Raw genomic sequence first — 25,044 nt, forward strand, 5'->3', positions numbered from 1 at the left:
TGTTCTTGCACTAGAAGAGCCAGGGGCACAACACGCACACACTCACATACACTCACACGTGTACACAATTTGCCAAATGAATTGCTTTATTCTGAAGAGTCAACCAGGAGTGTAGCTGCCACAGCAAAACATGACATTGGGCTTGAAGAGGAGTGAAATGGTGGAAAAATTGCCTGCTTCCCAAGGAAGCGGGGGGAAGGGGCTGGGCATTCATGCCCAGACTTGAGCATCTCCTTCTGGACAGAAGCTTCTGTTTGGGGGAGAAGACCTCCTGGCTTGAATCTAGGATGGGAGAGAGGGTTCCTTCATTTGCCAGGGAATGTGGCTAGGCTAGGGAGTGGGGTGCCAAGGTACAAACTCGGCTTTAGGAGGCAAGGTGTCCAGGCTCAGGGGCTTCTCAAGCACTTGGGCGCACTCCCTTTGCACTGACGGTTGCTGTAGTATTGGAGCTTTTTATCATAGGCCTTCTTGTTTCTTGCAGAACAAATGATAGCTATTTGACCACACTCACACACTTGATGCTTACAGTAGTCCGGATCCTCTGAAATCACAAGAAAATATACATGGGATGCATGTATCTGCCACGTCGCTTCAGCTTTGTCTCTTTGTGACCGTATGGACTATAGCCCACCAGGCTCCACTGTCCATGGAACTCTCCAGGCAAGAGTACTGGAGTGGGTAGTCATTCGCTTCTCCAGGGGATCTCCCCAACCCAGGGATGGAACCCGAGTCTCTTATTTCTCCTGCATGGGCAAGTGGGTTCTTTACCACTAGCACCACCCAGGAAGACCAAACACTGGATGGTTGGTTAATATTCTCAGGTTTCTCATGGGAAACCTGAGGGAATAGACACAGCCTGTGTTCTCCCAGAATTTCTAGTCTGGGACAAGCACCAATGTCCAGATATTTCTGATTGATGGGGAGACAGAATTCCTACACTCAGAAGCCCATACCCCGTCTGATGGGGACACGAGCAGTGAACCGGGATTCTGTGACAGGCCTTGCTGTTAGCTTTGTCTTTTTCTCCTCCCCAGCAGATGTGTTTAGGTGCAAAGTCCCCGTTCCCTGGAGTCGGGGATGGTTCCTGGTGAGTGTAAGCCAGTCACCATCACCCCTTTTTCCTTTGCACTGATTGGTGCAGGGGAAGCACGTGACCTTGCCCTGACCAATGAGCCACAAGGGAAAGTGTGCTGGGGGCTCCTGAGAAGGATGAATTTCCTCTCCACAAAGAGCCATGTGTGAAGGGAAAGCCTCTTCTGTAAGGTGAAGCCGTAACTCTTGGAACTCTAAGTGTGCCTTGGAATCACATTGCCAGTGTGGCACAGTAGAAGGTTGGGAGAAGACTGACTCCTTGGCAACACAGCTGAGGAGCTGCCCCCGCCCCGGCACTGCCCTCTCCCAGACTCTGTTACAGGAGAGTCAGACTTCCTCACTCTCTGAGCCTCTGTTAGTGGGCATCTTGTTGCTTGTCACCCAGAGCCTTCTGAAGCAGATGATATTAAGAAGAAGTGTCAAGAATACACAGAAGAACTATATAAAAAAGATCTTCATGACCCAGATAATCACCATGGTATGATCATTCACCTAGAGCCAGAATGCAAAGTCAAGTGGGCCTTAGGAAGCATCACTACGAACAAGGCTAGTGGAGGTGATGGAATTCCAGTTGAGCTATTTCAGATCCTAAAAGATGAGGCTGTGAAAGTGCTGCACTCAATATGCCAGCAAATCTGGAAAACTCAGCAGTGACCACAGGACTGGAAAAAGCCTCTTTTCATTTCAATCCAAAAGAAAGGCAGTGCCAAAGAATGCTCAAGCTACCACACAATTGCACTCATCACACACTAGGAAAGTAATGTTCAAAATTCTCCAAGCCAGGCTTCAACAGTATGTGAACTGTGAACTTGCAGATGTTCAAGCTGGATTTAGAAAAGGCAGAGGAACCAGAGATCAAATTGTCAACATCCGTTGGATCATCACAAAAGCAAGAGAGTTCCAGAAAAACAACTATTTCTGCTTTATCGACTATGCCAAAGCCTTTGACTGTGTGAATCACAACAAACTGGAAAATTCTTCAAGAAGTGGGAATACCAGACCACCTGACCTGCCTCTTGAGAAATCTGTATGCAGGTCAGGAAGCATGGAACAACAGACTGGTTCCAAATCAGGAAAAGGAGTACATCATGGCTGTATATTGTTACCCTGCTCATTTAACTTATATGCAGAATACATCATGAGAAACACTGGGCTGGAGGAAGCACAAAAGAATCAAGATTGCCAGGAGAAATACCAATAACCTCAGATATGCAGATGACACCACCCTTATGGCAGAAAGTGAAGAGGAACTGAAAAGCCTCTTGATGAAAGTGAAAGAGGAGAGTGAAAAAGTTGGGTTAAAACTCAACATTCAGAAAACTAAGATCATGGAATCTGGTCCCATCACTTCATGGCAAATAGATTGGGAGACAATGGAAACAGTGACAGTCTTTACTTTTTTGGGCTCCAAAATCACTGCAGATGGTGATTGCAGTCATGAATTTAAAAGACGCTTACTCCTTGGAAGTATGGAGGAAGAAAAGTTATGACCAACCTAGACAGCATATTAAAAAGCAGAGACATTACTTTGCCAACAAAGGTCCATCTAGTCAAAGTTATGATTTTTCCTGTAATCATGTATGGATGTGAGAGTTGGGCTATAAAGAAAGCTGAGCGCCGAAGAATTGATGCTTTTGAACTGTGGTGTTGGAGAACTCTTGAGAGTCCCTTGGACTGCAAGGAGATCCAACCAGTCCATCTTAAAGGAAATCAGTCCTGAATATTCATTGGAAGGACTGACGCTGAAGTTGAAACTCCAATCCTTTGGCCACCTGTTGCGAAGAACTGACTCATTTGGAAAGACCCTGGTGCTGGGAAAGATTGAAGGCAGGAGGAGAAGGGGATGACAGAGGATGAGATGGTTGGATGGCATCACCGACTCAATGGACATGAGTTTGAGTAAACTCGGGGAGTTGGTGATGGACAGGGAGGCCTTGAATGCTGCAGTCCATGGGGTCAGACATGACTGACAGAACTGAACTGAACTGACCCAGAGCCTGCTAAAGACACATGACCTTATGGAAAGGTCATGATAGGAAGACATTATTTCTGATCTCAGAAACCTCAGGTTGCTAAGGAAAAGTCCATGGTTTCTCAAAATCCCACTCGTGGGTCAGCTGTCTGGGGCATTAGGCAAGCTCTTCCAGCCACTGCCCGCCTCTGCCCCCCTTCATGGCCGAACTCGCTCCAGAAGGTTGTCTACACTTGCCACCTCTCTTCCTCCCACCCACTTTCCAACCCTCTCTAATCTGGCTTTGCCTTCACAGACCCATGGGAGCAACTCCCACTGATTCTTCAGTGGCCTTCCTGCCTCTAAATCCAGGGAGCCCAGTCCGTCCTTATCCTGTCAGACCCCTCTGTTAAACTGGCTGCTGTTAATCATCTCCTCCTCGCCCAACTCCTTGACCTCCTTGCTTTTCTCCTTTTTGGGCCTTTAAACATCAAGTGGGTGGGTCCATCCAACTCTCGGCTCTCTGTGGCCACCTCCTGCATCTGTGTTCAGACCTTCCCTTCATCTGTGTGTTTCTTTATCCAGCTGCCTGCTGCTCATCCCCCTGGGTGTTCTGGAAGTTTCCAAACTCAACGTGTTCCCAGTGGAAGTCTTCCTGCCTGCTCCTACCAGGCCTTCCCAGTGGTACCGTCCACACGGTGGTATAGCCTTCCAAGCGCTCCCAGTCAAGCACCAAGCTCAGGTGACCTGTTTCGGGCCCATCACAGTGGCACTCTCCACCGCTTGCATCCTGGCCCACCATTGCTAAAGGTCGACAGCTTTCTGTCTCTTGTCTGCGTCTTGACGATGGCCCCCCTTTCCTCCGTCTCCACACTCAACCAGAGTCAGCCCTCTGCAAAGGAAACCTGAATATGCCATGTCTCTGCTTGAGAACTCCCTAACTCTTTCAGACAAAATCTAAATACAGTGTCGCCTTGGGGACTTGAGCCCCTTTCTCTCTCTCCAGCATCATCTCTCACCGCTCCGTCTTGTCCTCACATTTCCTTTCATCAGCGCAGAATCACCATGGTTCCCGCTGGCCCCTTGGACCCCGCTGTGTCCTCTTGTTGGGATGTCCCCAACCCTCCTTCCCCCGACCCCTCACAGCCTGGAAGACTCCGCTTGGAGGTCAGCATTCTTGGTGTTCAGAGTCCTTTTCCTTACTTCCTATCAGAATCTACCATGTTGTAATTTCACTTTTGTTACTCCTCAGTCCTCCGCACAGAGAAGGAAATGGCAACCCACTCCAGTGTTCTTGCCTGGAGAATCCCAGAGACGGGGGAGCCTGGTGGGCTGCCGTCTCTGGGGTCGCACAGAGTCGGACACGACTGAAGTGACTTAGCAGCAGTCCTCTGCAAGCTCCTTGAGGCAGGGCCACTGTCCCTTTGAATTAGCATCTACCTCTGGTGCCCAGCACAGAGGACACTCAGAAAAGTGGACAGCGGAGGCTGGGTGGAGGCAGAGGACTCTTTCTTACCGCAGACGATTAGGTCCCAGCGGAGAGTGAAGTTGTGTTTCAGGGATGCGGTGCCACACCTACGATTCTTTAGCTTTCTGTAGCAACAGTCATGCCCTGCGCAGCACCTGCAATGAGCTTGTGCTATTGGGGCTGCCCCCAATCTCCAGAGATCCCAGGGCCCCAGGTCACACCCACTGGCTCTGGGCAGAGACCCAGGCACATTTGAATAGTCTAGAGTGGAGTTTTCTAGCAGGCTGGCTGCTTTTTGAGAGGGGACTTCCTGGGGTTCTTTGATCATGGAATACTAACACGAGACTTCAGCTCCCACCCCAGCCGGGGCCACAAGTGGGCAGAGATGGGAGGGCAGAGGGTGGCCTCACCGATCCGTTGCGTCCTTGGGGGATCCTCTGCCACCACTGCACAGGAGCAGTCCCAGAAGCCATCAGTGGTCTCAGGTTCTCCTCCTGTCATGTACTTGATCTTTTTCTGAAAATCTGCTAGGTTTCCACGGACCTGCAGCAGGGCTGGAAGGACATTGCCTGGTGATGGGGCCTGGGACGCTGAGTCCTCTCTGTCTCTCCTGCTCCCCACAAGACAACCTCTCTTCCTCCCACTGAGAGAGGGCCAGATGCAGTGGGAATGGAAGCTGGGGTTGGAGGTGCCTCCCTCCATGGGCTGCTTCCCTTCTGGTAAGAGGTCACTGTCAACCCTTACCGACAGCCATGGTCAATGCCAGCAGCAGGAGGGTCTTCATGCTGAGAGAATCACAGACAGACCCTCCCAGGTGGTGCCGGCATCTGCCCTGGCCGCTGCTGTCCTGCTCACATGAAGACGTCTTTCAGAGAACTCACAGACACGCTCCTCAACTCCAGGCAGGGTCCAGCGTGACTGCCTTCATCAGGCACACAGGACACGTGGAGGGGGCGCTTCCCAGCTTTGTTGAGTTTCACTGGTCAAGAACCCCCTCCCCTCCATGAGACACTGCAGAGACCTCTGTGCTCCTCACCCACCTGGAAGGTTGTGATTGGGTCATCCCTCCAAACTGGGAGACCCCCGAGGTCTTAGGCTGTGTGTAGTGTCCCCCAGTAGGTATATCTTACTCCCCACACACTGGAGTCAAGGCTTGTGAACTCCACCCATGGAGTTGGATCCGCCGTGTTTTTCTCCAGAACTAAAGCAGCACCCTCTCTTTCAAACCTTAAACATGTACATGCTTCCCTGGTGGCTCAGCTGATAAAGAGTCTGTCTGCAATGCGGGAGACCTGGGTTTCATCCCTGGGGTGGGAAGATCCCCTGGAGCAGGGAAAGGCTCCCCACTCCAGTATTCTGGCCTGGAGAATTCCATGGGCTCTATAGTCCATGGGGTCACAAAAAGTGGGACACAACCGAGTGACTTTCACTTTCACAAATACACAACTACTCACACACACACGTACACATACACACGTATACACACACGTATACACACACGTATACACACATGTACACATACACACTCAATGCTCATCGACTACTGTGGACAACCTTTTACACAATATATTTACGTGTGCACACAGCGCACTTGTGCACACATGCTTTCCTGTCATACCAAATTAGGCATGTGCAGGCTCTGCTCATGGATGTATGCATGTACACATACACACGTACACACACACACACACTGTAGGCAACCTTGAAGGCGGCCAGTAATCAGGGATTGGGTATTCATTTCTGGCTATTTACTTCTCAGAGGATCCTGAATTGGTGTCTCCAAACGAGCACCTTGTTTGTTCCTAACTCCAGTTAAATAGCTGAGCCCTCTGGGAGCTTGGGGATTGGTGGGGTAGGGGATGGGGTGGGGATACCCCCCTTAGTTGGTGGACTCAGACTTTGGCATGCCACTCACCCAAGGCAATCCTCTTTTTTCCCCTCTCATCAACAGTACAGAACTGAGGTTTTTCCATCCTTATGTTCCACTAGCTGATGCTGAAATTGTAGGTTAGTTTGTCATCTTTCCTGTGGGTCTCTCTCTGAGTGAATAAATTCCCATAACAGGGTCTGGGTGTGACCCTCCTGAACCCACTTCCAGAAGAGGGCAAGGGCCATCTGCTGCTGACCAAGGATTTTCCTTTCTGCTGCTAAGTAAGCCAGGTGGGAATAAGAATCAGGGCAGTTGGTGTTCTTCATTCATTCCATAAACCAGTCATTCAGGAAGTGCATGCTAAGCCTCCGCAAAGTGCCAGGACCCCCGTGAACCTCTCAGAAGGTGATGAGAACTTGTCCCGCCCCCAGGGACCCTGGGGACCCCAGCAGGGAAAGAACTGCAGTGGGGCAGAGGACACGTACTCGCCTGACTTGGAACAGCACCTCCACCTTCTCTTCTGGCTCCTCTTTCCTCTCTTCCTCCTCCTCCCCTTCTAGAAAAAGCAAGAGACGTCCAGGGGTCCTGGTACTCTCACCCCCCGCATGGGCTGCCGCCCCTCCTCCCAGTCCTCACCTGTTGGAGATGGCGCTGATGGATGCTCCTGGGATCTACTGCTCTTTCTTCTTCAGCCTCAGGGAGACAGTGACTCTATTTCCAAAATAGATGCCTTTTTCAAGTCCTTCACTGCTGCTAAGAGTTTAGCTTGTGTGACCTTCAGTTAATAGTCCCCAGTACCCACCCCCCAAAAGCCAGAGACCAGAGGCTACGGTGCCCATCCCCGTTCTGCCTGCTCCCCACATGCTCCAGGCCCCCCTCCAGGTTAGGCTCAGGAGATCGAATCTTGCCAGCAAAACGTGTGCATCAGTGCTGAGGGTCATCGCTGGGCAGAAGTGAGGTAAAGACCGTGTCCTGTGCCCCAGTTTCTGTGCCCCGAGTGGCGGAACTGGAAGATGGAAGCAGCTTGGGTTCCTGAGTCATCGCGTGGAGGACCCTTGTCCAGGAGAGTCCTGCAGACATTTTGGTCTTTGCATGAGTGAGAAATACACTTTGGTTTGTTAAACTATTGATCATTGAGATCAGTGAGCAGCAAGCATGGTGGTCTCAACCTATCAAAAACCAGTGTAGTGGCTGGATTAGACCTCATGGTTGTTATGATTGCAGGATACCCTTTCATGATAATTATCAGAAATCCTTGAATAAAGGTTTATTACTTACATGACCTGGAAGTTACACAGTGCAGCTGGAGCCCCACAGCGAGGTCGAGGGTAAAGAGAGCCTGAGATCTTGGGTCTGGGGTTCTGCTTTTATTGGGGTCGAGGGTGGGGGCCTAGGCTTTTGTTGGCTCACTCTTAATTGGTGGATTAAAAATACATGAGCAGTAATGCAAAGCTCAGGAAGAGGAAACACAAAACAAAACCAGGCGGCCCAGATAGTCAGATTAACCAAAATCCATAAAATAAAGGCGTGGCTGGCATGGTGTGATTCTAGATAGCTATCTTTGACCTGGATGCCTGGCAGCCAGAGGTTATCAGGCACCAATCGAAGGTTATCAGGAAAATACCTTACAAAAAACCAACACAGGCTTTACACTACAGTAACCTATCTATTAGCAGCGATGCCAGGCCGCTTTCGTCTTGAATATAGTTTCCTTGTAGAGCTAGACCTGCATTAAGGGTTGACTCGTGTCACAGCCAAATTCCTACGTTGAATCCCAACCTCCAGTAAGACCTCAGGATGTGACTGTATTTGGAAAAGAGGGCCTTTGTAGGGGTGATGAGTTAGGATGAGGTTATTAGGGTGGACCTAATGCAAGATGACTGGTGTCTTCAGAAAGAGGGGAAGTTTCACAGAGGTGCACACACATCTTCACTGGGAGAATCCCACACAAAGGTGAAGGCCGAGATCGAGGTGGGGATGCGTCTATACACCATCAATCCTGAAGATGGCCAGGTCACCACCAGAGCCTGGGGAGAGGAAGGAACAGACCCTCCCCCACAGACCTCAGAAGGAACCAACCTCACTGACACCTTGATCTTAGACTTCTGGGCTCCAGAACTGAGAGACCAGATATTTCTGTTGTTTAAGCTACTCAGGTCATGGTTCCTGGTACAAATTCCTAGCAAAAACACACCCTCTGAAGATCCCCATGGGTCTTGGCAATATGGGATTTGAGGACAAAGAATGCCCCCTGCCATCTCAGTAAACAAGGACATTGTGGCCATCAAGCCATCAGCCACCCTGACAGTGCCCTCTGAGGGGACTCAGAAAGGAGGAAAACAGGGTACCAGCCCTAGGTAGGTAAGGTGCTTATCACCGGAATGACTGCATCAACTCCAGACTCTTGCATCTTTTAATACATAGAAAAGTGCCAAATTTATTAACTTGAGATATCAGGTTTTCCTTTAGCTGGCAGATATCTTTTGGTGTTTAACTACCCAGGCTTTTTGTTTGTTTGCTTATTTTTGCAAAAACTCCTACATATCCCAACTCCTCCCTTACCCCTGAGGACAGTCCTCAGAACTACCCAACAGTATGTATCTGGGCTGAAGTCTTCTGTAAAGCCCCCAATAAAACATAATTCTCAACGTTTAGGTTCTGCATTTTTTCCCCATCAACAGATCTTTGCTCTCACATCTATTTGTTTTAGGCCTAGATGCAGGTACAGAGGTGATGCGCTAGACCTTGGCTTTCTGTCAAGTACCTCAGCTTTGGAATGCTGTTGTTTCTATGGCAGGCAACGTGCCCCACCCCCATATATCCTGGTGGCCCCTGGCACCGTGTCCAGGTCCCAGCACTCAAGGACTCCGGTGATGTCACACACCACCCTGCCTTTTCCCATCTTCTCAGGATTTTCCCCAATAATTCAAAATCAGTGGTCTGGCTTCTTGACAGCCACCTTCATCCCAGAACTACTTTAAGCACTTGGAGTACATTAATAAAAAAATAAAAGTGCTCTCATGGGGCCTACATTTTAGTGGAGAGAGACGGGTTATAAAACAAAAGACACAACAGGTGAATGATACATAGTGATCTTTGAGTGGCACGGGGGTTAGGAGCACTGACCCGCTGCACAATCAGATATTTGCCTGTAACTTCACAGCGGGCCCCCAGTATCTGCCATTCCCCACACACATGGCTTCAGCCAACCTCAGATTATGTAGCACTGTTGTTCAGTCACTCAGTCGTTTCTGACTCTTTGAGACCCCGTGGACTGCAGCACGCCAGGCTTCCCTGTCCTTCACCGTCTCCTGGAGCTTACTCAAACTCATGTCCGTTGACTTGGTGATGCCATCCAACCATCTCATCCTCTGTCATCCCCTTCTCCTCCTGCCCTCAGTCTTTCCCAACATCAGGGTCTTTTCTAATGAGTCAGCTCTTCGCATCAGGTGGCCAAAGTATTGGAGCTTCAGCATCAGTCCTTCCAATGAACATTCAGGACTGATCTCCTTTAGGATGGACTGGTTTGATCTCCTTGCAGTCCAAGGGATTCTCAAGAGTCTTCTCCAAAACCACATTTCAAAAGCATCAATTCTTTGGCACTCGGCCTTCTTTATGTTCCAACTTTCACATCCATACATGACTACTGGAAAAACCACAGCTCTGAATATACAGACCTTTGTCAGTGAAGGATTGTCTCTGTTTTTTAATATGCTGTCTAGGTTTGTCATAGCTTTTCTTCTAAGGAACAAGCGTCTTTTCATTTCATGGCTGCAGTCACCATCTTCAGCGATTTTGGAGACCAAGAGAATAGTCTGTCACTGTTTCCATTGTTTCCCCATCTATTTGCCATGAAGTGATGGGACTGGCCGCCATGGTCTTAGTTTTTTGAATGTTGAGTTTTAAGCCAGCTTTTTGTAGTACTGTAGTGTATATGTCTATTTATTGAAAAAAATCTGTGTATAAATGGGCCTGAGCAATTCAAATCCTTGTTGTTCAAGAGTCAACTGTGGGGTGTTAGATGGTGATGAAGCAAGAGGAAAGAGGCAGCAGAAATGGATAAGGGTCAGCGGGAGCATCCCGGGGGAAGTTCTGTTACTTTCCATGTGATGGACGTGCTCAAACAGGATAGTCAAAGCTCAGAAATGTTTTCATTTATTAATAATTAGAAGAGCTAGTCGTGCATAAGTGATTGTTTCCAAAATCAGAATTATGCCTGAACTTTTTCTGTACTCTGATTCCTAATCTTCTTTTGTGAGGAAAAATTATTTAATACTCTTAAAAAACAACAACTTCTAATGCGGCAATACATTTATGTGAAAGTTATGTAAGAAACGAATAAACAGAAACCTCAATGAAATATAATTAAGGAGCCAGAAGGCAGAGATTTCACATCCTGGAAGGTTAGCAGAGCCCAGTGGGAAGAAGGAAAGAGTCCTCTTCTTTCCTGGTGAGGACTCAGCCTATGAAAAGCCACGGACTCTTTGTTTCCTAGAGCCCTTTCCCACTGTACAGAGCCAGCAGCTGTGGTGGAGATTATTGAAGAATTCTGGTCAAGGTGGGAATATCTCAGAGGAGCCTTGGATGACAAGAGGGGAAGTAGCATCCAAGTGAGGGATGGACCAGCTACCTACTTTGTGGGTCCCCATGCAGAACAAAATGCTGGATTCCACGTCATTAACAATTTTGCGATGGCCTGGACAGAGCGGTAAACTAGGCGCAGTGCCCACTGGGACTCTGCCTGGGTCACAAGCCCAGGAAGCCAGCCCTGGGTGAGGGGATAAGTGCCCTGAGAGTCCCATTGGTGGCCAGCATTACAATGACCCACCTCTGGGCTGGCAACATAGAAGATTGTGCCTCACGGGAGACTTGGATTATAGATTCCCCCAAACATCAGGAACCACACTTCTGTTTTCTCCCAACAGGCCAGCAGGAGTTTCTCATGCCCAGGGTAGGAGAGGTGAAAGGCTGGGTTTTTCTTGTAACCATAAGGACAGAGGCAGACATGTCAGAGCTGGTGGTTTATGTCCATTATCCATTTAACTTCCCCAATAAGCCAGGGGGCACTTGGGACAAAGGATCTCCATTTAGATGAGGGCGCTAGGGCTTAGGGAAGTGGTGGTGGCGGGGATTTGACTCAGCCAGTCTGACGCTAAGTGAAGTGTCAGTCCTTCAGTCATGCCCAATGTTTTGGGTCCCCGTGGACCCCATGGAGCCTGTCAGGCTCCTCTGTCCATGGGATTTTCCAGGCAAGGATACTGGAGCGGTTTGCCGTTTCCTTCTCCAGGGGATCTTCCCCAACCAGGCATCGAACTCGGGTCTTCTGCCCGGCAGGCAGATTCCTTACCCACTGAGCCACCAGGGAAGCCCATATTTTAACCCCTTACATGCTATTCCCTCCTACTAGATTGTCTCACACTAGAAGTACCTGTGAGTACCCCCCACACACACACAGACACACACACTCACATACAGTTTGCCAAATACATTGTTTTATTCAGAAGAGCCCACCAGGAGTGTAGCTGCCACAGTGAAACATGACTGTGGACTTGAAGGAGAGTGGAAATGGGAGGAACAAAACCTCTGGCTCAAGGAAGCAGGGGCAAGGAGCCTGGCATACATGCCCAGATCTGTGCTTCTCTTTCTAGACAGAGGCTTCTGTTGGGGGAAAGAAGGGCTCCCGGCTGGTCTCTAGGATGGAAGAGGGGGTTTCCTTTATTTGCGAGGGAACATGGCTGGGGCAGGGAGTAGGGTGCCAGAGTGGAGACTCAGCTCTCGGTGATAATGTGTCCAGGATCGGGGGCCTCTCAGCACTGAGGGGCACGCCCTGTGCACAGAGAATTTCTGTAGTATTGGAGCTTTTTATTATAGGTGTTCTGGTTTCTTGCAAAACAGTTGGCAGCTTTTTTATCACATTCACAGAGTATACGTCTACACACACCTTGATCCTCTGAAACCACAAGAAAATAAAAACAGGGTGGGGATTAGTTAATATTCTATGGTTTCTTCTGGGAATTCCGAGGAACAAGACACAGCCCCTGTTCTCCCAGGGTTTCTAGTCTGGGACAAGCATTGACGTTCAGATATTATTGGCTGATGAGGGCCCTGTGTGGGCCCTCAGAAAGCCCACGCCCAGGGTCACGAGAACACCAGCGGCCGAGCCCTGCGATTCTGTGAAAAGCCTTTCTCTGAGCCACTGTCTCTTCCTTCTCCCCGGCAGATGTGTTCGGGCGCAAAGTCCTTGGCCACTGGAGTTGGGGAATGGCTCTTGATGGGCCATGGTGGTCCCTGTTTTCTTTGTCGAGATCAGTGTGGGGGAAGCCCGTGAACTTGCCCTCACCAGTGAGCCACAGGGGAAAGTCTGCTGGGGGCTTCCGGGAAGGATGAATTTCCTCTCTCTGAAAAGAAGCTTGTAAAGGAAAGCCTCTTTTGTAGGATGAAGCCACAACTCTTGGAGCTCTAAGTGTGCCCTGGAATCACATTGCCAACGTGGCAGAGCACAAGGTTGGGAAAGGACTGGATCTTTGGCAACACAGCTGAGAAGCCGCCCCCGCTGACCACCAAGGCTACAGGGCACCTCTTGCATCCTGACCACCAAGGCTACAGGGCAAGGGCTTGCTGTCTCTTTTCTGCATCATAGCAACGCCACCCTCCCCTTCCGTCTCCATCCCCCCTCAGCCAGAGCAAGCCCTCTGAAATGCAAGTCTGCTCACGTCACTCCTTTCCCCAGGAGCGCGCTAATTCTTCAGGACAGAATCTAAGCAGAACCCGACACCTTTCTCTCCTCTCGCTCGCCGCTCTGACTCGCGCTCACGTTTCCCTTCCGCAGCGCAGAACCGCTACAGCTCCCTCTGGCCCCCTGGCCCGGCTGTGTCCTCTCGGTGGGACGCCCCAACCCTCCTTCCCGCTGACTCCTCTCCGCCTTGAGGATGCCGCTTGTCGGTCCCCATTCGGAGGAGCCTTCCCCGACCCTCAGGCTGTGTTCAGAGGCCGCCCCTTCCTTGCTGCAGCAGAGGCTGCCACCGATTGTCTTTCCTTACTTCCCGCTCCGCTGTGAGCCCCTGGAGGCAGAGCCCTGGCCCTTTGTGTCTCGCTCCGATGCCGGCGCAGCAGACACAGGAAATGAACCAAGGCGGCTGGGTGCAGTCGCTAGGACTTGTTCTTACCACAGGTGATTTGGCCCCGGCGGATAGACACATTGTATTTCAGGAACTTGCTGCCGCATCCGTGATACTTCAGCGTTTTGTAACAGCAGTCGTGCGCCCAACAGCACCTGTGGCAAGATTGAGCTGCGGGGCGGCCTCCGCGCGCTCCAGGGAGCCCAGCGCCGCTGGTTTCACCCGCCCTGACCCCGAGCAGAGACCCAGGGACGTGGGCCTAGTTTGGAGCACTTTCCACCAGGACGGCTGCTTTGTCAGCCGAGCCTCGCTGGCGTTCTTTGACGAGGGGAACACGGCTCCCGCCCCAGCCGGGCCGCGAGTGGCAGAGACGGGAGGGCCGGGGGTGGCCTCACCGATCCGTTGCATCCTTGGGGGTTCCTCTGCCCCCCACTCCGCAGTAGCAGCCGTAGGCACCGTAACTGAACAGGGCTCCCTTTCCTGTTGTGTGCTTGATCATTGTGGCGAAATCCCACAAATGCCCGTGGACCTGAAGCAGGGCTGGAAGGGAGCTGCCTGGTGAGGGGCGTGGAGCAGCATGTCCACCTCGGCCTCTCTCCGCCACGCCCCCTCTCCACAAAGGTCCTTGTCTCCCTCCCACAGAGAGGGGGGGAGACACAGGGGAGGGCGCCTTGGGGAGGAAGGAGCCTCCTTCCCTGGGCTGTCGCCCTTCTGGTGAGTGACAGTGAAAGTGAAGTTGCTCAGTCCTGTCCGACTCTTTGCGACCCCGTGGACTGTAGCCCACCAGGCTGCTCCCCTGTCATGGGGATTCTCCAGGCAAGAATACTGGAGTGGGTTGCCATGCCTTCCTCCAGGGGATCTTCCCCACCCAGGGACTGAACCCAGGTCTCCCACACTGCAGGCAGACACTTTATCCTTGAGCCACAAGGGTGAGAGGTAAGATGAACCCTTACCAAAGGCCATGATCACTGCCAGCAGCAGGAGGGTCTTCATCTTGAGGGTTCTGTGGGGGAGAAATACAGATAGGATGGCCTAGACCCCTCTCCCAGGTGATACTAGCTTCTGCCCTGGCCTCTGCTTTCCTGCTAGCATTCAGCAGTTCTGATGAAGAAAGCCTTTAAAGGAACTCACAGACACGCTCCTCAGCCCCAGGCGGGGTCCAGCGTGACTGCCTTCATCAGGCACACAGTACACGTGGAGGAGGCGCTTCCCAGCTTTGCCGAACTTTCCACTGGTCAAGACCAACCCTCCCCGCAATATACACCAACTAGATCTCCACACTCCTCACCCACCTGAGAGTTCCTGGAAGGCGGCGACCAGGTCATCGAACGAAACCGGGAGGTCGCTGAGGTCTTAGGCTGTGCGTCCCCCATTGGATGTTTCTTACTCACCCTCCACACTGGAGTTGAGGCCTGGGGATTCCACCCAGAGAGTCCAATCTGCAGTGTTTTTCTTGAGAACTAAAGCGGCACCCTCTCTGGACCCTTATGCTTGTATGCACAAACACACACCTACTCACACCCCAGTGAATGCATGAAACTTACACTCCTGTGCTCACCTCCTACGGTGGACATCCTTTATCGCAGTATATCCACGGACGCACGCACCACACCTGTGCATACCATACCCTCTCGTCTCACCAAATGAGGTGCGTGCAGGCTTGTGCTCCTGCGTGCCTGCGTGTGCATGCACACACACACACACATGCACACTATAGCCACTCGAAGGCAGCCAGTGATCAGGGACTGGGTATTCATTTCTGGCTATTTACTTCTCAGAGGATCAAGTTAACATCAAGTTAACATCTCCAAGAGATCGCCTTGTTTATTCCAAACTCCAGTTAAATAGCTGATCCCTATGGGAGCTTGGGAGAAGGAAATGGCAACCCACTCCAATGTTCTTGCCTGGAGAATCCCAGGGACGGGGGAGCCTGGTGGGCTGCCGTCTATGGGGTCACACAGAGTCGGACACAATCAAAGTGACTTAGCAGCAGCAGCAGCAGCAGCATGGGAGCTTGGGGGTTGGTGGGTTAGGGGACGGGGTGGCCTTATGGCCAGTTGTTGGACTCAGAGTTTGGCATGCCTCCCCCGCTAGGCAAGCCCCCCTTTTTTTTTGCCTCTCATCAATCAACTAGCAGGACAGAGCTGAGGATGGAAACACCTTATGTGCCATTCAGTTCAGTTCAGTTCAGTTACTCAGTCGTGACCGACTCTTTGCGACCCCATGAATTGCAGCACGCCAGGCCTCCCTGTCCATCACCAACTCCCGGAGATCACTCAAACTCATGCCATTGAGTCGGTGATGCCATCCAGCCATCTCATTCTCTGTAATTGCTGCTGCTGCTGAAGTCACTTCAGTCGTGTCCGACCCTGTGTGACCCCATAGACCAAACCCCACCAGGCTCCCCCATCCCTGGGATTCTCCAGGCAAGAACACTGGAGTGCGTTGCCATTTCCTTCTCCAATGTGTGAAAGTGAAAAGTGAAAGTGAAGTCGGTCAGTCGTGTCCGACCCTTAGCGACCCCACGGACTGCAGCCCACCAGGCTCCTGTGTCCATGGGATTTTCTAGGCAAGAGTACTGGAGTGGCGTGCCATTGCCTTCTCCGTCTCTGTCATTAGCTGATGCCAAATTTTAGATGATTTTGTAATCTCTTTCTCCTGAGTGAATAAATTCTGATAATCAGGTCTGGGTGTGACCACTCGTCACCCGCCTTGAACCCACTTTCTGGAGAGGGCAGGGGCCACCTGCTGTTGACCGGTTTCTTTCTTCTGCTAAGTACGCCATTTGGGAGCAAGAAATAGGGCGTTTAGTGTCATTCATTCGGTCAGCCAGCCGTCCACAGGAAGTACGTATTAAGCCCGTGGAGCACCAGGAGGCGAGGCTTTCAGGAGGTGCTGGGTTTGCGCTGCCCCCAGTGGCCCCTGGGACCTCCGCAGGGACAGAGCTGCAGTGGGGCCAATGGTCTTCCCACTGACGTGGACCAGCGTCTCCTCGTGCTCTTTTCCTTCCTACATCTTCTTCTGTTCCTCCTCTATTCCTTCTAGAAAAAGCCAGAGGGTGTCCTAGCTTCCCTCCACTCTGACTCCAGGCGGGTACCGCCGACACTTCATCCCCAGTCGTCACCTGTGTGGAGATGGCGCTGACGGATGCTCCTTGAATCTACTGCTCTTTCTTCTTCAGCCTCAGGGAGACTGTGACTCTATTTCCAAAACAGATGCCTTCTTCATGCCCTTCACCACTGCTAAGAATTTAGCTCCCGGGGCCTTCAGTTAACACTTCCCCACCCCCACCCCCAAAATGCCAGTGTGCAGAGGCGATGCTGCCCATCATCATTTTCCTTGCTCCCTACATTCTCCAGGCCCCCCTCCAGGTTAGGCTCAGGAGACTGAATCTTGCCTGCAAAATGTGTGCATCAGTGCTGAGAGCCACTGCCAGTCTGAAGCAAGGCAAAGACTACCCACAATGCCCCAGTCTTTCTGTGCCCCTCATGGTGGAAGCAGAAGATGGAGGCATCTTGGATCCCTGAGTCCCAGCATGGAGGACACTTATTCGGAAGAATCCTGCAGACATGCAACAGTCTTTGCGTGAGTGAGAAATACACTTTGGTTTCTTACACCACTGGTCATTGAGGTCAGTGAGTAGCAAACCTGCCGCATGGTACTCTCAGCCTATCTCTAATCGGTTCTGTGGCTGGATCAGCTGGCATGTTTTTTTACGATTATGCCCTTTAACAATAATCATCAGAGATCTTTGAAAGAATAAAGGTTATTACTTACAGGACCTGGAAGAACACAGCACAACTGGAGCCCCACAGCACCGTTGAGGGTAGAGAGAGACTGAGATCTTGGGTCTGAGGTTCTGCTTTTATTGGGGCTAAGGGTGGGGCCTAGGCTTTTTTGTGTTCACTTTTTATTGGTGGATTTAAAATACCTGAGCTGTAATGGAAAGTGCAGGAAGAGAAAAAAAATCAGGTGGCCCAAATAGTCAAATTAACTAAAATCTCTAAAACAAAGGTGTGCCTGGCAAGGTGTTTATTCTAGATAGCTGTCTTGGACGTGGATGCCTGGCAATCAGAGGTTATCAGGCATGAACTGAAGGTTATCGGAAACTTACCTTACAAAAACCCAAACAGACACCCCAAACAACTGTCAGGGTTTCCAGTACAATAACCCATCTATACCGATTAACAGCCATCCCAGGCTGCTTTCATCTTGAAGATACAATTTCCTTGAAGAGCTTCCATCAGAGTTTTATATTTTCCTTATATAGATCTTGTACATATTTTGTAAGAGTTATATCTAACTATTTCATTTTTGGGTGCTGATTTAATAATATTATTTAAATTTTCAATTTCGAATTGCTCATTGCTAACGTATAGGGAAGTAATTGATTTTTTATTGAAGTATATTTGATACTTCTGCTGCTGCTCAGTCGCTTCAGTCGTGTCTGACTCTGTGTGACCCCATAGACGGCAGCCCACCAGGCTCCGCCGTCCCTGGGATTCTCAAGGCAAGAACACTAGAGTGGGTTGCCATTTCCTCCTCCAATGCATGAAAGTGGAAAGTGAAAAGTGAAAGTGAAGTCGCTCAGTCGTGTCCGACTCTTAGTGACCCCATGGACTGTAGCCTACCAGGCTCCTCTGTCCATGGGATTTTCCAGGCAAGAGTACTGGAGTGGGGTGCCATTGCCTTCTCCAATATTTGATACTACATTATCTTAATTTCAGATGTATGGCATCGTGATACAGTATTTCCACACAGTATACTCCACTAAAAATTACAAGATAATGGCTGTAATTTCCTGGAAAAGCAATGGCTTTTGCATATTGACCTTGTATCCTGCAATCTTGCTGTAATCGCTTATCAGTTCCACAGGTTTTTTTTTCTTTTGCTCTTACTGTTGACTCTCTGTTTTTCTTTGATTTCTACACAGACAATCATATCATCTGTGAGAAATGATAGTTTTATTGCTTTCTTCCCAATCAGTATACTTTTGTTCCTTTTTGCATCAGCTAGAACTTCCAGTGTCATGTTGAGTAAGAATGGTAAGATGGGACATTTTTGTCTTGTTCCGGATCTTAGTAAAGAAGCATCTAGTTTTTCATCATTAAGTATGATTTTAATTGTAGATTTTTTCTAGATGTTCTTTAACAAGCTGACAAAGTCCCTTTCTAGTCCTGATTTCTGAGAGTTTTTATCATGACTGAGTGTTGGGGGAAAAAAAGAGTGAGTGTTGGATTTTGGCAAAAGCCTTCTGTGTCTATTGTTATGATTAGGTGGCTTTCCTTCTTTAACCTGCTGATGTGATACAGCACATTAATTGATTTTCAAATATCAAACCAACCTTACATATCTGGAATAAATCCCACTTGATTGTGAGATAGTTTTTTTCTTTAATATATTACTGGATTTGATTTGCTAATTTCTTTGAGAATGTTTGCACCTATGCTTATAAGAGATGTCGGTCTATAGTTTTCCTTCCTTGTAATGTTTGTGTCTGGTTTTGGTATCAGAATAATGTTGGCCTTGTAGAATGAGTTAGGGAGTTTCTGTAAGAATTTTCTGGAAGAGATTGTAGAAAAGTGGTGTAATTTCTTCCTTAAATATTTGATAGAATTCACCACTGAAATCATCTGAACCAGGTGGGTTTTGTTTTGGAAGGTTATTAGTTATCAACTCAATTTCTTTAATAAATGTCAGCCTATTTGAGGGATCTGTTTCTTCTTTTTGAGTTTTCATACATTGTGTTTTTTGAGGAATTGCCCTATTCCTCCTAATCTATCAACTTTGTCAGCATAGAGTTGCTCATAATATTTCTTTATATCCATGGGATATATGGGATATCCTCTTGATATCCGTGGGATCAATAGTGGTGACCCCTTTTTCATTTAAAATTAGTGTTTGTATATTCTCTCTCCTTTTAGATGCCTCACTGGAGGTTATTGATTTTATTAATCTTTTCGGAGAAACAGCTTTTGGTTTCGTAGCTTTTTTCTGCTGATATGCTGCTTTTAGTTCCATTGATTTCTCTCACTTTTGTTACTTCTTTTCTCCTACTTACTTCGAGTTTTACTTGCTTTTCTTTTTCTGTTTCCAAAGGTGGAAGCTCACACTATTGATTTTAAATCCCCCTTTCTAATACCTGCATTCAATGCTGCAGATTCTCCCCAAACACTGCCTTCAGTGTAACCCACACATTTTGATGAGCTGTGTTTTCATTTTCATTTAGCACAAAATATCTTTTAATTAATCCTGAGAGTTCTTCAGTCCATGTGCTATTTAGAACTGTACTCTTTAATTGGTAAGTGTTTTAAGATTTTCCAGCTATCTTTCTGTTGCTCATTTCTAGTTTAATTTTACTGTGGTCTGAGAGCATTGTGTGATTTCTGTTCTTTTAAATTTAAGGTGTGTTTTATCACCCAGAATGTGGTTTATCTTAGTGAACGTTTCACAAGAGCTTGGGAAGAATGTGTACTCTGCTGTTATTGACTGAAGTACTCCATTATTCTGCTGTTGTTAACCGAAGTACGCTATCAGTCATTTAGTTGATTGATGGCCCTGCTCAGTTTTGATGTTCTGTTGATAGGGACATACACAATAAAGACTGTTATATCTTCCTGGAAAACCAACCTCTTTATTATTATGAAAATGCTCCACTTTATTCCTGGTAATTTTCCTTGCTCTGAAGTATGCTTTGTCTGAAACTAAGATAGTTGCTCCTGCCTTCTTTTTATTAGTGTTAGCATGATATGTCTTTCTCCATCCCTTTACTTTTAAGCTCTGTGTGTCTTTAAAGGGGGTTTTTTGTAGGCAACAGTCCTGGTTTCTTTGGCAGCTTGGTTTCTGAATTAGATGTAAATTCTGTAAATAAGTTACAGTCACATGAGTCTTGAATTCAGAGCTGATTTAATGGGAGAAAGAGCTGGGGTCTGAGGCATCCATGTTCCTGGTGCAACTTGTAGCAGGGGCATCGAGATTCAGGAGATGGTAGCTCCTGCAGCAGCTTCTCAATCTAACAAGTCAGTTTCCTGATTGTGTCCAGGGCCACAGGTTGGCTCATTTGGGAGATTAAAGATATTAGTGTCCAGGTAAGGAGCACCTTCCCTTGTTCAGTCACTCAGTTGTGTCTGACTCTTTGCAACCCCACGGACTGCAACATGCCAGGCTTCTCTGTAATTCGCTATCTCCCAGAGTTTGTTCAAACTCATGCCCATTGAGTCAATGTTGCCATCCAACCATCTCCTCCTCTATCACCCTCTTCACTGCCTGCCCTCAATTTTTTTTCCTGGCATCAGGGTCTTTTCCAGTGAGTTGGCTCTTTGCATCAGGTGGCCAAAGTATTGGAGCTTCGGCTACAGCATCAGTCTTTCCAATGAACATTCAGGGTTGATTTCCTTCAGGATTGACTGGTTTGATCTCCTTGCTGTCCAAGTGATTCTCAAGAGTCTTCTCCAACACCACAGTTTGAAAACATCAATTCTTTGGCACTCAGCCTTGTTTATGGTCCAACTGTCACATCCATACATGACTATTAGAAAAACCATAGCTTTGACTAGATGGACCTTTGTTGGCAAAGTAATGTCTCTGCTTTTTAATATGCTGTCTAGGTTTGTCATAGCTTTTCTTCCAAGGAACAAGTGTCTTTTAATTTCATGGCTGCAGTCACCGTCTGCAGTGATTTTGGAGCCCAGAAAAATAAAGTCAGCCACTGTGTCCACTGTTTCCCCATCTATTTGCCATGAAGTGATGGGACCAGATGCCATGATCTTAGTTTTCTGAATGTTGAGCTTTAAAAGCCAAGTTTTTCACTCTCCTCTTTCACTTTCATCAAGAGGCTCTTTAGTCCTTTTCCCTTTCTGCATAAGGGTGGTGTCATTTGCATTTATCTGAGGCTATTGATATTTCTCCTGGCAATCTCGATTCCAGCTTGTGCTTCATCCAGCCCAGCATTTTGCATGATGTACTCTGCATATAAGTTAAATAAGCAGGGTGACAATATACAGCCTTGACGTCCTTCTTTCCCAGTTTGGAACAGGTCTGTTGTTCTGTGTCCGGTTCTAAATGTTGCTTGTTAACCTGCAAACAGGTTTCTCAGGAGGCAAGTAAGGTGGTCTGGCATTCCCATCTCTTTAAGAATTTTCCACAGTTTATTGTGATTCACACAGTCAAAGGCTTTGGCATAGTCAATAAAGCAGATGTTTTTCTGGAACTCTCTGCCTTTTTCGATGCCATTGTGTGGTACTTTGAACATTCTTTGGCATTGCCTTTCTTTGGGATTGGAATGAAAACTGACCTTTTCCAGTCCTGTGGCCACTGCTGAGTCTTCCAAATTTTCTGGCATATTGAGTGTAGCAGTTTAATAGCATCATCTTTTCAGATTTGAAATAACTCAGCTGGAATTCTATCACACCTTCCCTAGGGTATGCAAAATTGGTTCAATTAAACTGAAAGTTAACTGCCTATGGAATTACCACATGGCCATTTGGGGTCTTTGTGGCACTGGGACAATAGACTCAAAGGGGGGCCACGAAGGGAGGTACAAATGTGGGAAGAGGGTGTTTATAGCACTTGAACGAACAAAAAGACTCTGGAAGCTTTCAGTGGACAGGCTTGTTCAACGTCTGTTTCAGCTCCTTCCAGAGCACCTGCCTGTACTGCTGAGGCTGGAAAACTTACGTTAGACTCCCTTGCCAGTCAGATGCCACATGTTTGAATAGTCTGCCTTATCGGATGTGTTTGTTTGAGATTTGAAATAAGACCTGAGTGAATGGGCAAAGGCGCAGGATGGAAGGCATCAATTTGCTGGTAGAGTGTTGCAGTGTTTTGTGATTCTGGTATTGGAAGCTGTGACAACAGCTTTATCATTTAATGAGCAGAAGCAGCATCTCCCTTGGCTGAGTAGTTCTGTGATGAAAGTAGTTCTGGGGGTATTTTCTGAAAGCTCAGTCTGCTTTTCCAGGACCCCCAATCCCAATGATTGTGTAGGATGCACTGCCCTTCTGCGAATAGTTATCTTCTAAATAAATGAAGTCTCCAGTCCTAAGTGGAGCACTCGGGGTAGTTTGTTGGGCGCAGTCAGGCAGCGGAAGCTGCAAGGACTATGAATACACACAGGCGAAGTGTGCTGTTGGAGGAAGTGAGGAAAGGCCGTTTGGACAAAGTACGTAGAGTGAAGTCAGAGTGGAGAGGCCAGAAAGGGCCAGATAACTGCAGGCTTTCTGGTCTTAAACTGGCTCACCCTATGGCACTTTGAAGCCATGCTGTAAAAGCTGGAATTATTTTTAAAAGATGGAATTATTGATCTGCTTTTATCTTCAATCAATTCAGTATTTTTGAGAGAGAGAGAGAGAGATACAATATAATGGCAGGTTTAAACTACCTGTGAAAGGACTCTCATTTTGGAAATGGTTTTAAGACCCAGAAGCAACCAGAGATTAGTGTTGGAATGACCTTTAGAAGGAGGCCAGGAGCTGGATAAAGCAAATCTTTCATTGCAGCATGGCATGGACTTAATGGCCCTTCGTGGACCACGCAGTTGGCGATGCCTTACCTCCCTTCTGGGTTGGCTGCAACTTTCCATTGCTCAAACCTCTCTCTGAAATTAGATCCAGGGACACAGATAAAACCACCTCTTCGTCTTTTCCAGAGAACATACTTCATTCTGTTTTCCACTTTAAAATGTTGATGCTTAGAATGGCCATTTCATATTTGTTTCACTGTGAGTTGCCCGCTGCACTTACAAATCTCTCAGCACAATTATGGTTGTGGGCTTCTCCTTCCTGCCTGAAATATTGCATGTGGGCGTGCAGACACCAAGTAGTAAGGTAGCAAGATTAACTCGAGGCTCCCCCTGAGGGAGGCTCTGAGCTGCCCGATACGCTGTTTTTCTGGGTCACAGTTGGCTCACAACTGGATGGAACTCTGGTCTGAAATTTCTAGAGGCCCAGGACCTGCAACTGAGATGATCCAAGGAAGGGTCAGGGAAACACCCACTCGTGGCTTCTTGAAGAGTTCCTGTTTGGTTTAAATCAAGAGTCTGATTTTCCCACAGCAGAAAAGTGCTCTGGTTTGTGCTGGCTGCCTAGCCTGTCATTTCCTTAGTTGACTCTCTGAATCTATTCAGGTGTAGCAAAATCTTCTTTGGCCCTAGGATGGAGCCAGGAGCTTCTTCAACCAGACGTCTCCAAGGCTGTCTGCTGTCGGTGGAAACTGTGGTTGGAGGTGTTCTGTGGTCAGCATCCTGGGGTCTGTCCAGGAGAGGCCATCGGTCCTAGAACTGGATTTCCCTTGGTTCTGAGACATGAAGTCAGGCATTTGAGAGGCTAGGGCCTCATCTGACTCCTACTCAATGGACCAAAGGTAGGATGAGCAAGGGGAGTGGGGAGGAGAGGGCATTGGAGCAGGGGGAGTCGGATGCAAGCAGGATGCAACTTCAAACCTTTGCCCTGGAGGAGGAAGAGCCAGGTCCTGATTTGGCGTGAGTGTACTTAGAATGAAAATAATAAATGCAGAGTTGGAAGGATGCTTAACTAGAATGGAGTGCTGTCGTCTCATTTTACACATAAGGAAGTATGCCGGCATCATTGGGACCGCCAGGGAGCTTGTGTGTAAAAGTCTCCAGCCTCACCCAAGACCCATAGATCAGAATCTGTATCTTAAAAAGATTCCCAGGTGTTCCATAGGCACAATAAAGCTTAAGAAGCACGGCCCAAGAGTGTGAAAGTCAGTCAGACACGAAAAGGCTCCGAACAGAGAAAGAAAATAAAATCTTGACTGTATTTGCATTGTAATCAAGAATGTGTAGTCTTCATGAATCATCAGGGGAATTCAGATCAAAACCATAATGAGACATCATCTCACATTTTCAGAACAGCTGTCGTCAAAAAGAAAGCAAATAACCAGTGTTGTCAAGGATGTGGAGAAAAGGGAACTCACCTACATTGTGGGTAGGAATGTAAACTGGTATAGTCAAGCAGTGTGGCAGTTCCTTAGAAAATTAAAAATAGAACTACTATATGATACAGCAATTTCACTTCTGGGTACTTAGCAGAAGAAACCAAAAACATGATATATGTGCCCCAGTGTTCATAGCAGCGCTGTTAACAATAGTCAAGATGCGGAAAGAACCTAAGCGCCCATCAGCAGAAGTGGGGTATAGAAATGAGATGAAATGAAACGAAAGTCGCTCAGTCGTGTCCGACTCTTGGCAACGCCGTGAACTGTATAGTCCATGGAATTCTCCAGGCCAGAATACTGGAGTGGGTAGCCTTTCCCTTCTCCAGGGGATCTTCCCAACCCAGGGATCGAACCCAGGTCTCCCGCATTGCAGGCGGATTCTTTTACTAGCTGAGCCACAGGGATATATATATATATACACACATATATACAATGAAATATTACTAAGTCACAAAAAATGAAATCTTGCCACTTGTGAAAACACTGATGGAATTAGAGTGTATTATGTTAAGTGAAATAAATGAGGCAGAAAAATACAAATAGTCTATGATCTCACTTATATGGGGAAAGTAAAAAAACAAAACAAAAA

General features: G+C 48.1%; 1 protein-coding gene across 1 annotated transcript; it reads right to left on the reverse strand.

The window, feature by feature from the left end:
• Positions 1 to 11,865: 11,865 nt before the first annotated feature.
• Positions 11,866 to 17,318, reverse strand: LOC129537652 (phospholipase A2, membrane associated). Its single transcript, XM_055397269.2, has 5 exons — positions 17,277 to 17,318; positions 14,453 to 14,502; positions 13,895 to 14,039; positions 13,548 to 13,654; positions 11,866 to 12,331 (listed from the first exon to the last, which is right to left on the reverse strand). Exons 2-5 carry the CDS (start codon positions 14,490 to 14,492, stop codon positions 12,189 to 12,191), a joined length of 435 nt encoding a protein of 144 aa, XP_055253244.2. The 5' UTR covers positions 14,493 to 14,502; positions 17,277 to 17,318; the 3' UTR covers positions 11,866 to 12,188.
• Positions 17,319 to 25,044: the final 7,726 nt, after the last annotated feature.

This window comes from Moschus berezovskii, chromosome 2 (assembly GCF_049115385.1).
Source record: "Moschus berezovskii isolate FMDL1 chromosome 2, NW_MosBer_1.0, whole genome shotgun sequence".
Taxonomy (NCBI): Eukaryota; Metazoa; Chordata; class Mammalia; order Artiodactyla; family Moschidae; genus Moschus; species Moschus berezovskii.